At 44.8% G+C, this 15,289-nt stretch overlaps 1 protein-coding gene across 11 annotated transcripts in view; it reads left to right on the top strand.

Annotated features, from left to right (window-relative positions):
- WDFY4 (WDFY family member 4) overlaps positions 1-15,289 on the top strand; it is a 415,213-nt gene that overhangs the window by 279,737 nt on the left and 120,187 nt on the right. For all 11 annotated transcript variants that reach the window (XR_010318150.1, XM_064269860.1, XM_064269858.1 and 8 more), the window contains 3 exons: positions 549-755; positions 6,957-7,005; positions 7,790-7,956. Coding sequence is in view for 10 of the 11 variants with exons in the window: in XM_064269860.1 (XP_064125930.1) it covers positions 549-755; positions 6,957-7,005; positions 7,790-7,956 (423 nt within the window). In the remaining variant the exon portion in view is untranslated. The remainder of the gene's footprint in view (positions 1-548; positions 756-6,956; positions 7,006-7,789; positions 7,957-15,289) is intronic.

The following is a 15,289-nucleotide window of genomic DNA, read 5'->3' as shown; positions in this document are numbered from 1 at the left end:
TGAGAAATCATCCAGACTAAACCTGTCATTTAATAGTTGGAGAATCTGAGGTCCAGAAATGAATATAATCAATGCCACTAACTTGTACATGTAGAAACTGTTGAATTGGTGTATGTTTTGCTGTGTATAGTTTCCACAACAACAAATTGGATAAAATTTAAAAAAAAGAACAAAAGCCTTGTGGATTGCAATGATTCGATCCACAACTGACCATGGGGATGGCACAGGACCGGGCAGTGTTTCATTCCATTGTGCTTGGGGTAACCATGAGTCAGGGGCCAACTCGACAGCAGCTAACCACAGCAACAACAACCTTGAAAAACAGTGCTGAAGATACTTCTTCCATTTTTCTGGACTGGAGGTGTGATGGAAATTAGCAGACCTGCCAACGATTGAGTTAGGCAAGTCATTCCCATTTCTGGACCTCAGACTCTTCAGCGTGAAGAGGTGTTTTTCTCAAACAATTTGGAGACTCTTCAGCAGGGGAGGTTTGTGGCCAGCTTGTGAGAACAGTGCTCCAGGGTGACGGCTGCACTTCTGCTTCTCAGAGACGGAGATGTGGCCGCACCAAGGCAGCCAATGCCTGGGCCAGGACCAAGGAGCAGCTCTTCGGGGAGCTGGGCTTGTGGGGCCAGACGGTGGGAGCCATGCCCTGCTCGCAGTGGGAGCTGGACTGGCGAGAAGGACCCGCTCGCATGAGGAGAAGACTCGGACGGCGGTCCCCACTGCAGGCCCAGAGCCAGGCAGCGCACAAGGTAAGAGTCTGACGCAGTGGGACGAGCAAGGCTCTGCTGTTTTGAGGCAGAAAGTGTGTTGGAGCTTTCCTACCTCATTTTCTCCAGTAGTCTTCATTTTTAGAACAGTTTTAAGTTTACAGAAAATGCAGAGACTTCCCATATTCCCCCCCCACCCACACTTCATTTCTCCTGTTAATACTTTGTGCTCCTCTGATACATTTACAATTGATGAGTCAATGTTGATACATTATGGTTAACTAAAGCCCATAGTCCACATTAGGGTTCACATCTGTGTTCTGCTGTCCTAGGGGTTTTGACAGATGGTAATGTCATGTATCCACCATTAGAGGATCGTGCAGAATGGCTTCACTGCCCCCAAAATGCCCTGTGCTCCACCTAGTCATACTTCCCCTCCCCTAACTCCCTGGCAAGTACTGATCCTTTCACTGGCCCTATTCTCATTTTAAAAAAATAGTATTTTTTTGTATTTTTGGTGGAAGTGCATGTAGCATAAATGGGTCATTCTGTTTTTATGAAGATTCTGTGCTGTGTGCTTTGGGGGTGCTACATGGCGGGCATGTAGGAGTGCGGGCACGTAAGAGAGGTGATATACGACATAAATGTGCGTGAGTATCATGATTTATTTTCCATGTTGCATAACAGAGGAGAAGAGTCATTAACCCTCCTGGGTACACAGAAGGGACTCCATGACCACGTGCTGAATGAATGAATGAATGAATGAATGAATGAATGAATGAGTGAGTGGTACATACCCACGTTACTGAGCAGCACCACTCTGACATCCACCCAGACCATGGAGTCATCTGGACACCAGTATCTGAAAGAGCTGGATACTTGCTTGCCCGAGTTGTTTGTCACTGAGCAGCCATAACCAGCCATACTATGGGCATTATTGCTGAAGCAAATCCCATAACATGTTTTATAATGATAATCTCTTGAACTCAGCTCTTTCTGCAAGCTAAAGCTGGTGACCTACTTAGTCCAAACAATATTGAATCTGCATTTGGTTTCCAGGCACTAGAACCTGGGTGGTCTGTAGGAGTCTGTAGTCATGAAGCTTGAATTCTGTGCTGTTGGACTCACATTTTGCCTTTTAATGGATGATAAGCCAATTAGATTCATTTTCTAGTGAATATAGAAAAATCTGTTAATAGTTTTTCATGCTTTCATTGAACAGTCATAATTTAAGATATTCTAAAAGGCAACCTTCCAGACACAGAGACGCTGGGGATTTCTTTCTGCATCTGCTCCGAGTTATAATGTTGGTGTTACTCTTTAGTCTATAACCCCAGAATCTTCTATCTGCACTAAAAATCCTTTATAAAACCTAAGAAAAACAATTACATTTCATTTCTGCAGTAGAACTTCCATTTTTAAAATAATTTTTATTGTGCTTTAAGTGAAAGTTTACAAACCAAGTCAGTCTCTCACACAAAAACTCATATACACACTCCCAATTACTCTCCCCCTGATGAGACAGCCCACTCTCTCCCTCCACTCTCTCTTTTCCTGTCCATTTCGCCAGGTTCCAACCCCCTCCACCCTCTCATCTCCCCTCCAGGCAGGAGATGCCAACATAGTCTCAAGTGTCCACCAGATCCAAGAAGCTCACTCCTCACCAACATCCTTCTCCAACCCATTGTCCAGTCCAATCCATGTCTGAAGAGTTGGCTTTGGGAATGATTCCTGTCCTGGGCCAGCAGAAGGTCTGGGGACCATGATCACTGGGGTCCTTCTACTCTCAGTCAGACCATTAATCACTGGGGTCCTTCTACTCTCAGTCAGACCATTAAGCCTGGTCTTACGAGAATTTGGGGTCTGCATCCCACTGCTCTCCTGCTCCCTCAGGGGTTCTCTGTTGTGTTCCCTGTCAGGGCAGTCATCCATTGTAGCTGGGCACCATCTAGTTCTTCTGGTCTCAGGATGATGTAGTCTCTGGTTCATGTGGCCCTTTCTGTCTCTTGGGGTCGTAATCGCCTTGTATCCTTGGTATTCTTCATTCTCCTTTGATATAGGTAGGTTGAGACCAATTGATGCATCTTAGATAGGTGCTTGCTATCATTTAAGACCCCAGACGCCACTCCTCAAAGTGGGATGCAGAATGTTTTCTTAATAGATTTTATTATGCCAACTGACTTAGATGTCCCCTGAAACCATGGTCCCCAGGCCCCTGCCCCTGCTATGCTGGCCTTCAAAGGATTCAGTTTATTCAGGAAACTTATTTGCTTTTGGTTTAGTCCAATTGTGCTGACCTCCCCTGTACTGTGTGTTGTCTTTCCCTTCACCTAAAGTAGTTCTTATCTACTATCTCATTAGTGAACGTCCCTCTTCCACCCTCCCTCCCTCCACTCTCTCGTAACTACAAAAGAATGTTTTCTTCTCAGTTTAAACTATTTCTCAAGTTCTTATAATAGTGGTCTTATACAATATTTGTCCTTTTGCAACTGACTAATTTCACTAAGCATAATGCCTTCCAGGTCCCTCTATGTTATGAAATGTTTCACAGATTCCTCACTGTTCTTTATCGATGCGTAGTATTCCATTGTGTGAATATACCATAATTTATTTATCCATTCATCCGTTGATGGGCACCTTGGTTGTTTCCATCTTTTTGCTATTGTAAACAGTGCTGCAATAAACATGGGTGTGCATATATCTGTTTGTGGAAAGGCTCTTATTTCTCTAGAATATATTCCAAGGAGTAGGATTGCTGGATCGTATGGTAGTTCTATTTCTAGCTTTTTAAGGAAGAGCCAAATCAATTTCCAAAGTGGTTGTACCATTTGACATTCCCACCAGCAGTGTGTAAGCGTTCCAATCTCTGCACAACCTCTCCAACATTTATTATTTTGTGTTTTTTGGATTATTGCCAGCCTAGTTGGAGTGAGATACAATCTTGTAGTTTTGATCTGCATTTCTCTAATGGCTAATGATTGTGAACATTTCCTCATGTATCTGTTAGCTACCTGAATGTCCTCTTTAGTGAAGTGTCTATTCATACCTTTTGCCCATTTTTTTAATTGGGTTATTTGTCTTTTTGCAGTTGAGTTTTTGCAGTATCATGTAGATTTTAAAGATCAGTCGCTGATCAGAAATGTCATAACTAAAAACTTTTTCCCGGTCTGTAGGTAGTCTTTTTACTCTTTTGGTGAAGTCTTTGGATGAGCATAGGTGTTTGATTTTTAGGAGCTCCCAGTTATGTAGTTTTTCTTCTGCATTCTTTATAATGTCTTGTATACTTTTTATGTCATGTATTAGGGCTCCTAACATTGTCCCTATTTTTTCTTCCATGATCTTTATCGTTTTAGATTTTATATTTAGGTTTTTGATCCGTTTTGAGTTAGTTTTTGTGCATGGAGTGAGGTATGGGTCTTGTTTCATTTTTTTGCAGATGGATATCCAGTTATGCCAGCATCATTTGTTAAAAAGACTGTCTTTTCCCCATTTAACTGTTTTAGAGCCTTTGTCAAATATTAACTGCTTATATGTAGATGGAATTATGTCTCGATTCTCAATTCTGTTCTGTTGGTCCATGTATCTGTTATTGTACCAGTACCAGGCTGTTTTGACTACTGTGGTGGTATAATAGGTTCTAAAGTCAGGTGGAGTAAGGCCTCCCACTTTGTTCTTCTTTTTCAGTAATGCCTTATTTATTCGGGGCCTCTTTCCCTTCCATATAAAGTTGGCGATTTGTTTCTCCATCTCATTAAAGAATGTCATTGGGATTTGGATCAGAATTGCATTAAATGTATAGATCACTTTTGGTAGAATAGACATTTTCACATGTTAAGTCTCCCTATCCATGAGCAAGGTATATTCTTCCACTTATGTAAGTCTCTTTTGGTTTCTTGCAGAAGTGTACTGTAGTTTTCTTTGTATAAGTCTTTTACATCTCTGGTAAGATTTATTCCTAAGTATTTTATCTTCTTGGGGACTACTGTAAACGGCATTGATTTGGTGATTTCCTCGTCAACGTTCTTTTTGTTGGTGTAGAGGAATCCAACTGATTTTTGTATGTTTATCTTGTATCCTGATACTCTGCTGAACTCTTCTATTAGTTTCAGTAGTTTTCTTGAGGATTCCTTAGGGTTTTCTGTGTATAAGATCATGTCATCTGCAAATAGAGATACTTTTACTTCTTCCTTACCAATCTGGATGCCCTTTATTTCTTTATCTAACCTAATTGCTCTGGCTAGGACTTCCAACGCAATGTTGAATAAGAGTGGTGATAAAGGGCATCCTTGTCTGGTTCCCAGTCTCAATGAGAATGCTTTCAGGGTCTCTCCATTTAGGGTGATGTTGGCTATTGGCTTTATAAATTTTTTTTTTTTTTTATGTTGAGGAATTTTCCTTCTATTCCTATTTTGCTGAGAGTTTTTATCATGAATGAGAGTTGAACTTTGTCAAATGCCTTTTTTGCATCATTGATAGAATCATGTGATCCTTGTCTTTTATTTATGTGATGGATTACATTAATTGTTTTTCTAATGTTGAACCATCCCTGCATACCTGGTATGAATCCCACTTGGTCATGGTGAATTATTTTTTTGATATGTTGTTGAATTCTGTTGGTTAGAATTTTGTTGAGGATTTTTGCATCTACATTCATGAGGGATGTAGGTCTATAATTTTCTTTTCTTGTGGTGTCTTTACCTGGTTTTGATATCAGGAATTTGATGGCTTCTTAGAATGAATTTGGTAGTATTTTGACCTTTTCTATGCTCTGAAATACCTTCAGTAGTAGTGGTGTTAACTCTTCTCTGAAAGTTTGGTAGAACTCTACAGTGAAGCCATCCGGACCAGGGCTTTTTTTTGTTGGGAGTTTTTTGATTACCTTTTCAATCTCTTCATTTGTTATGGATCTATTTAGTTGTTCTACCTCTGTTTGTGTTAGTTTAGGTAGGTAGTGTGTTTCTAGGAATTCATCCATTTCTTCTAGGTTTTCAAATTTGAGTATAGTTTTTCATAATAATGTGATATGATTCTTTTAGTTTCAGTTGGGTCTGTTGTAATATCGCACGTCTCATTTCTTATTTGGGTTATTTGCTTCCTCTCCTGTTTTTCTTTTGTCACTTTGGCCAGTGGTTTATCGATTTTGTTGATTTTTTCAAAGAACCAGCTTTTGGTCTTGTTAATTCTTTCAATTAGTTTTCTGTTTTCTATTTCATTTAGTTCAGCTCTAATTTTTATTATTTGTTTTCTTCTGGTGCCTGTGTGTTTCTTTTGTTGTTCTCTTTCTGTTTGTTCAAGTTGTAGGGATAATTCTTTGATTTGGGCCCTTTCTTCTTTTTGGATATGTGCATTTATTGATATAAATTGACCTCTGAGCACCACTTTTGCTGTGTCCCAAAGAAAACTTCCATTGTTTTAAGTTTTGTCAGCAAACATCTGGTGGTATGTACTATTTTTTGTCAGTTATTGGAAAACTTTTTAAAGGTATTTCTTAAGTTTTTTAACAAAAAAATTGCCATTTCAGCATTTTTTACATGTACAATTTAGTGACTTTAATGGCTTTCCTCATGCTGTGCAGCCATCAGCATTTTCCGTTTCCAGGTTTTTCCCTCACCCTTACAGAAGCTCAGCAACCCAGCCATGACTCCCTCTTCCCCTCCCTCCTGCCCCTGGTAACTGCAAATAGACTTTGGTTTCTATGCATTTGCCTATTCTAGATATTTCATGTAAGTGGGATCATACAATATTTGTCCTTTAGTGACTTACTTCACTTAGCATAATGTTTTCAAGGTTCATCCATGTTGATGTTTAGCATTTTTTCTGCAATAAATTTCTTAGGGAATGCAGGCAGGAAAAATAAGTAGCCTGCCCACTGTGCAGGTGGCAAAGCCAATGGCTTCCTATAAGACCTACTCCCTGGTCACTCGGGCTGCTCAGTCCCAGGTCCTCTCCCTGGTTCCTTTTCCGGTGTGGCCCAATGGACATCCAAGATGCTATTTAATCCCATCTTGGCATCATCTTGGGAAATTACTGTAAGTCCTACTTAATGGATGATTGTGGGTTTTTCCCCCTTTGACTCTGGAACATCAATACTTGCATTTTATAGTGTTCCTTTAGGATTTAGCATTTCTCTCCTCTTGCAGCTGAGTCTTGAGTGTGTGTGTGTTTGTGAACCAGTGGAATGGGGAATGGGGTACATATACAGTATCTGGGATTTAATTTGTCTTTTATTTGGTCTTATTTCAGGAAAGCCAAGAAAGAAATGATATTTCTCAAACAAATGCTGGAAACAAAGGTATTTAGTTTCTTTAAACTTTTTGTGTAAAAACTAAACCAATCATTAGTTTATGTAATATCTCATTAAAGGTATTAAATTTAATATTTTGAAAGAGTAGGTAGTGCTGAGACTCTTTCCATTACTCTGCCCTCCAGAATGAAAAGCAGCCTGTTCTGGACCTAGATACACCATTAAGGAAACCTAAGTTGCAACAATAAGAGTTTTTTCTAGGAGTTGTTTCCCAATTTGCTGTATCAGGGAGAACTTTAAGTGTCCCCAACCAAGAAAATACATGTTCACTAAGTGACCCAAAGCACGGAGGAGGAAAATAGGAACATGGATGGTATAGATATTTAATATATAAAATGTCCAGCTGCTGAAGAATAACAGCTGAGAGCATTTTGGATGTATTAATATATTGATATATTCAATATGTTTCTATAGATAAATGGATATTTAGATGAATCTCCGGGAAATTACCGATTCATGCGGGTGAATTTTGAAATGTTTCCCAGTGGTCCCTTGAGAGCTGCAGAGCAGCCAGGCCTGGGCACACCAGGGCCTTCCAGAGTGAATAAACTGGAGGTGTATTGCCACACCACGTGGCCGGTACAGACATGTGCATCAGGGCCATGGTGTACATTTTCAGAGGCAATGAAGAGGTACACCGAGAGAGTCACTGTGTTTGTATCTCCCCTGGAACCTTGCCTTGCACCTAAGTAGCTCAGGTGCCTGCTGCATCCATCCACCAGGCTGTCAGAGGGCTCATTCCAAAACTGTGTCTCCTTTTATGCTGTTGTAGATGAACTGACACCAAAGGAAGTCGAGATTGAGAGAGAGGAAGTGGCGGTAGACTGCACTCGGCTGACGTTCTTCCCTGCCTTACATGAAAGTCTGCACTCGGAAGACTTCTTAGAACTGTGTAGGGAAAGACAAGTTATTTTACAGGAGCTTCATGATCAAGAAAAGGTAATACACCCATCAGGATCATCCTTTAGGTAGTGAGACATGAGAGAACTAAGTAAGAGTCCTTCACTCACATAGGAGGCAGTATCTCCATTCACTGTAAAAGCTGCCAGCTAAATAATCATCGAGCGAGAGGAGCAGGCATGCCCTTAAATTTGTGGGGCCTGGGGCAAGGGTGCTGTGTCAAAATATCTGAAAGTTATAACTCAAGCTAACAAACTGTTAAATGAAGTTTGCTCTAACTTCCTACCTTGACCATCACAACAACCTAGGAGGCCTGTTTCAAATGTAGGATTCTTGACCTTCTTGTAATTTGGCATCTTGGTCTTCTGCCTACACACTGACTGCCATAAGGGATCCAACCCTCACTTTGAGGGGCCCTGGGTACATGCATTTGAACACCCCGACCCATATGTCCATGCTGTCCCCATACCTCTTAACCTGCAACCAGCCGTTTCTTGACCACCACTCAGGCCTGGGGGTAAGCACAGTGTGGTGCCTCAGCCATCAAAAGGGTAGATCTGGAGGTGAAGTCTGCGTAGGCCCAGGGAGCAGACTCAAGGTGTGTGTGTCTCTTTGGCGTGGCTGGATAGGGCTGGAGGTAGCTCCCTAGGGTATGGGGCCCAGAAGGGGTCCCTCTTACCCAAGTCTGAGTATTGTATGGAAGACCAAGCACATGCCTTAGAGTAAAACAGACCTGAGTTCAAGCCTCAACTTGGCTGTATACTACATGTCATGTTATTTAAATTTTGTGAGTCTCAGTTTTCTCGTCTTTAATATGGAGCTTATAGCAACCGTTTCATAAAATTCTTGCATGATGTAAATGGGATAATGGAAGTAAAGGGACTAGCTCAGATCCAGGCACATGTGAGACGCTCATTAAAGACTAATTTTTTTCCATTTCCAAAGGTTGAGTGGTTTAAGGGTCTCACAGATAAAGCAAGCTGTTCTGTAAGGGATGCATGTGAAGTTGAAGTCCCAGCAAAACAGCGACATAGACAGGCAGAACAGACAAGCCATGTGGGGATGACACAGAGATGAAAGCATGAAGCAGAGGGCTCATCTGGGCCCAGGGTGGACATGCCACGAGGATGAGGGTGGATCTGCATGGAGACCCACGGCATGAGCAGTCCCAGCTCCTGGGAGCAGGTCATGAGCTCAGACAGCCTGTGACAGACATGAGAGCGAGCAGAGACTAAAGGGTGGCCTTCCCAGGAAAGGTTACTTGCAGAGACTCCTGGGAGGGGTTAAGCTGGAGTTTGCAATTTCCAGCAGTTGGCCAGCAGGGCTGAGCAGAAGTGCGCTGACAAGATGAACTGTTGCATAACTTCAGGCAAGTTGTCTAGCTGCTTTCAGATTTAGTAAGAGTTCAGGTAACACCTCATTGCTGTCAAGTCGATTCCGACTCATAGCAACACTGTAGGGCTTCTAAGGCTGTAAATCTCTATGGAAACAGTCTGCCACATCTTTCTCCTGCAGAGCTGCTGGTGGTTTTGAACCACCGACCTTTTCGTTAGTGCTTGATGGCTTTAACCACGGTACCTCCAGGCCTCTTTTCAGGCAACATAGGCCTGTAAAAACAGTGTCCTTCTTATACCTGCATAACCCAAAGCTTCCAGACATGGAGCACATTTGTAAGTCCCAGCACACCTAGCCACCCAGCTGCAATGCTCTGGCCATTTGACACGTTGGCCAATGATGATGGGCAGTCTTGACCTCCTTGCTCTGAGATCAGGAGAACTGGTCTCTACGTCATCAATGTCTCCACTGCCCCCTGCATCAGCTTCTTCCGTTGCTCCTTGCACAGAATTACCTTCATTACTTCACCTGTCTGCCTCTCTCACTACACTGACACACCTTAAAGGAGGGCTCTAAAGTGTCTAATCCCAGACAAGCCAGGAAGAGCCATTCGGTAAATGGTGATACCAAAGCCAAACCCACTATCGTCAAGTGGGTTCCAACTCACAGCGATGCCATAGGACAGAGTAGAACTGCCCCACTGGATTTCCAAGGAGTGGCTGGTGGATTCAAACTGCTGGACTTTTTAGTTAGCAGCCAAGCTCTTACCCACTGCACCACCAGGGCTCCAAATGCTGATGAATGAAGATTTTTAAAATTCATGTTCATTTTGTTTTGATTATGAAAATAACGTATATCTATTGTGTGGGATGTAAAAAAAAAAACAGATACTAAAACATATTACATGTATCTATACATCATATATACACATACACACTACGTACAATATTATTTGTATTACATATATACACACATACACATATAGTCCGGCTGCTGAGGAATAACAGCTAGTAACATTTTTTGTGTGTGAATATATATATATATGTGAAGCTCTCGAGCTGCAGTGGTTAAAAACTCAGCGCTAAGCAAAAGGGCAGCAGTTCGAATGCACCAGCTGCTTCTTGGGAACTCTATGGGGCAGCTGTGCTTTGTCCTATAGGGTCACTAGGAGTTGGAATCAACTGGATGGCAAGGGGTTTTTTTGAGTTTGTCATCTTTGGTTGTGACAAGTGGCAAAGAGACCAGGGATGCAGCTAAACATCCTGCAATCCCACACAGCCCCACAGCAAAGAATTATTTGGCCCCAAATGTCTATAGTGCAGCGGGTGAGAAGCCCTGATATGAAAGACACACAGTGAACGGGTGCTGGGTCCCCAGGTCTTCCTCCTGCTTTCCTGACAGGAAGGACTGCATCACGTGTCTCCACTCCGACTCTTTGATGTGATAAAAAGACAGCGGTGGCAGTGCTTTGGTTTCATTCAGTGTATTTGTTTCCTACAGCTGCTGTAACAAATTACCAGAAATAGTGGCTTAAAACTGTACACATTCATTCTCCCACATTCTATAGGTCAGAGGCCCCAGGAGGCTGGAATCAAGGTGTTGGCTGGCCTAGGTTCCTTCCTGGAGGGTCTGGGGCTGAATCCTTTCAGGGCTCCTTCAGGGTGTTGGCAGAATTCAGCTCCATACTTCTATAGGACTGAGTCCCATTCCTTGCTGGCTGCCGGTGGAGACTGTTGTCAGCTTCCAGAGGCTGCCCTTGCCGTGTGGTCCCCTCCCTCCATTTGCAAAGCCAGCAAGGCCTGTTCAGTCCTTCACACTCTTCAAGCCTCCCTGACTCCTCGGCTGTCTTCTTCCCTCACATCTCTCTGATGGACTCTTCTGCCTTCTCTTCTCTTGTTAAGGGCTCATGTGGTTTTATTGGGCCCACCAGATTATCCAGGATAGTCTCCCCCTTAAAGTCAGCTGATTGATAGCCTTAATTCCATCTGCAGAGTCCCTTCCCAGCCATACCTGGGTCAGTGATTGCATAACCAGGGACGAGACTCTTGGTGGGACATCTTGGGGACATGCCTGCCACATTTGGTGTCACTCAGGCCCATTTCCCACCTTAATCCATGTCCTCACTTTCAGAGGAGAATCTTAGCAGGCGCCTGACCCTAGTAATGCTTTCCAAGGCCAGCCTGGTTGGTCCAACATTGACCGGGCTGGGCTATGACAAGGTCCAGGTTCTGCAGTAACAGCAGAGAGCTAGTCCCAGCCCTGCCTCTTGGTGTACTTGTTCTGATTGTTAAGAGTCATGCTTTTGCTTATTGTCCCATGCAGTGACATTTCTCTTGGGGTCTTACTGGGAAAGCAAGGGCCTGAGGTCCATAGGTGATGAACAGTCCCAGCCCCTAAGAGGCAGACAGACCAGATGAGGCTGCTCCCATCCTTCGCTGTCTTGTACTTAAGCTTCAGTCTTCCTCAGTCTCTGTGTCAGGCTGTGGGAAACTGCCAGAAGTGGCAGACACTGTGATATGACAGCAGGGATCTTGAGGTGGTTCTGGCAGGAGCATTGCAGACCCAGCAGGTGGGAGAACGTGAGCGGTCCTGTTGTCACTTAGTGTCTGCCTGCCTGCCTGCCAGCCTGCCATCCTTCCACCTTCCTACCTGCCTGCCATCCTTCCTTCCTTCCTCCCTGCATGTCTGCCATCCTTCCTTCCCTCCTGCCTGCCTGCCTGCCTGTCTGCCATCCTTCCTTTGTTCCTGCCTGCCTGCCATCCTTCCTTCCTTCCTCCCTCCATGTCTGCCATCCTTCCTTCCTGCCTGCCAGCCTGCCATCCTTCCACCTTCCTACCTGCCTGCCATCCTTCCTTCCTTCCTCCCTGCATGTCTGCCATCCTTCCTTCCCTCCTGCCTGCCTGCCTGCCTGCCATCCTTCCTTCCCTCCTGCCTGCCTGCCTGCCTGCCTACTGACAGGGGCTATCCTTGGGGGAGCCCGGAGGAGTGTGGGAGTCTGGACATGTCACACGATGCACAGGCAAGATAATTCTTGCCATTCTGTGGACACCCAGAGGGACTTCACATTTGCCCTGTGCAGGAGTTCTTTGATTTGTTCTATTGGGCTGTGCTGTTGCCTCTAGTTTCATGGTAAACTGGGGGAGACTTTTTTCCATTCAGCTTGGGTTTTCCCCAGGCACGTCTGCTCCCGGGAGAAGCAAGTAGGAGTGGAAGAGACAGGTCAGTGGCCACACATGGGCAGACTCCCTGGGGCAGGGGAGGGGAAACTGGAGTGGACGGAGCCTACAGGCAGAACTTGGGGGATCAAAGCACCACCTAGTTCCAGTCCAGCCTCTACAACTTACCGAGTGAATGAGCCTCATTTTCTCTCTCTTTGGAGTGGGGCCACCCTCCCTTGCTCACCAGTCTACAGCAGAGATGAGTGAAGGCTGTGTATGCCCGCTAGCTACTATGTGCCTGGCACAGACTGAGCTCTCGGTGGGCTATATCTGCTGGTATCCTGTTGCCCTCCCTGTCCTTTTAGTAGTACCTTAGGGTTCTGCCTGCATGGTGCACATGGATAAGCGCTTGGCTACTAATCCAAAGGTTGGTGGCTCAAGTCCACCTAGGGGCACCTCAGAGGAAAGTCCTGATGACCTGCTTCCGAGAGATCAGAGCCATTGAAAACGCCGTCGATCACACATCTGGTGTCACCATGAGTCAAAATTGACTCATTGGAAACTGGTAGAGTTCTCCCGGCTCTAATAAGGAAAGAGGAGCCATGTAAGAGTCCTTGTAGATAAATTATGGCCCCAAAGAAGTGGGAAAGAGCCCTTTCAATGCAAATGGCTTCAGATGCTCTCTGAGCAGGTCCTGTGAGGAAGAGAAATGCACGTGCTTGGGGAAATGCTGTAGTGAATTCATGGGCACAGTGTGAGGCTCTGAGGGATTCGAAAGGCTCTGTTGTCGCACTGAGATGGTGAAGGATGAGAGAGAGGGTCAGAGTGGAGCCAGTGAGAGCTCTGACAAACACCACTCCCCTTCTTCAGGTCAGTTACCAAACTCACAAAATGCAACGTTTTAAGGGAAAGAGGGAAGTCGCTGGGTTTGGGGCTTGGGCTGGTGTGTGGTGAAAGCAGGAGGCCCCTGAAATAAAGGCACGAATGTGGGGAGGGGGAGTTGTTTCATTGCTGTTATTAACAAAAGTGCTGTAGGCGAATGTCTGAGCCTTTCCTAAGCCTGCACACACACAGCATCTCGCTGAGCCTTCCCGAGGTCGATGAGGGTGGCTTTGTCATTTCTGTCTTAAAAAAAAAAAAAAAAATGTCTTAGAGATGACAAAAATGGAACCTGGTGTGGAAGGAATGGCTGGGATCTGGTTTCAGATTTTTCCTACCCTAAACTTCATGTGGGTTTTTAATCTCTCTGTTCTCTCCCAGCTCACTGTGTTGGACAAATTATGTAAACTTCCCTCCACCCCATCTTTCTGTCACCTTCCTATGCTGGGGCTTGGAGACGATGACCCAGGCCCCCGTGGCTCTTAATAACCTTTTGGGTTCATTCTGGTACAGGCTGGCAGCCAGCTCCTAACCCAGCCTAGCTCCTCGTCCATACATGCATGGTTTCAAGGATAGGAGCTGGGGCCGCAGAAGGAAAGGTTGTTGCACTGACCCAGAGAACAAGAACAGATTCCAGCAAAGGTAGCCAAAGTGTGCCCCTGAAAGGGGTGTGTGTGTGTGTATGTTTGTGTCCGTTGTATTCCCAGGACTGTACCATGGAGAATATACCATGCAGGACCCGTGTAGCAAACATTGGTTGGACACTGGAAATCTCCCTAGCTTGGATGTCTTCATAAGACCATTTGGCCAGGTACCTTTTCTCAATTTAGAAGTGACAACATTTCCACAGAGGGAGCATGATGGGTGTGTGTCCGTCCCCAGAAAGCCCAGGTGACCTGCCTTAAAGAGGCCATCACATAAGCTGGGTAGGCAGCCCCAGAGCTGAGAGCCCATGGCTCCTCCTCCCGCCACTGCCTAGCTTGGAATTGTGAGACACAGCCCATGAGACGCACCAGAATGTAACCCCCTTCATGGTGTCTGGGTGCCCTGTCCCCACCAGAGACCTCTGGGGCTGCAGCTCTCCATGGCAGGAAAACGTACAGTTCTGGAGCTCAGGATGGCAGGAACTTAATTCATTTCTTTGTGTGAACATTTGAGCCCTGGTCGCCTCCAGCAAAACCTGGGACAGTAATTATTCAGTTATTCTTTGTCACCTTTGCATCATTGATTAATGATTCCCAGAACCAGAAACTCATTTCTCTGCAAACAGCTCCATTTGATGTGAGCAATGGTTTATTTAATATATGTTAATTGTGGGTCCGTGTCAACACTCTGCAGCCTCATGGTAGCAGCCTTAACAGCTACCGCATGGTTGGAGATAGTCCCCCACCCCTTCCAGGCAGCTGCTCCGCTTGGCAGAATGGGCTTTCCCATCCAGTCCACGAGTCAGGAATCAAGTGAAGGTTTGTTTCTGCTGTTGTCATACTTTGTCATTACATGACAAGCTAAACGTCTAATCCTTTTCCATATAAACTCCATGTAAAAACATGAGTTTGGTCTTGGTAGAGACAACCCAACCCACAGGGAGATACTGTGCTCTGGGCAGCAGAGACTGGTAACCCCCACAAGCCCTTCCCAGGTGTTTCAGCAGAGGCCATTTGTAGAAGGTGCAGAAATATGCTCATCTTTCCATTCAGCAGCTGCCCATCTGGGCAGACCCCAAGACATGTGGCCCTGCCCAGCACCCTCCTGTGACTCTCTTTGGCATGATTTGTACACAGGCTAGTCCTGGGCTGACCTTGTCTGTTTCCCTGGACTCCCCTTGCCCTTACACCCTCACACACACTCCCTCTCACAACACTGACATGCACACATTCACACACATTGTCTCATGACACAGGTACACACACACTCACACACACACTCATGCACACACTCATTCCTAATTTTTTATTCTAATTGTACAGACTGCTAATACTCTCCAAACACCTCTAGCTGGT

The sequence above is a fragment of the Loxodonta africana genome, chromosome 16 (genome assembly GCF_030014295.1).
Source record: "Loxodonta africana isolate mLoxAfr1 chromosome 16, mLoxAfr1.hap2, whole genome shotgun sequence".
NCBI classification, from domain to species: Eukaryota; Metazoa; Chordata; class Mammalia; order Proboscidea; family Elephantidae; genus Loxodonta; species Loxodonta africana.
This window is presented reverse-complemented; position numbering and strand designations above follow the sequence as displayed.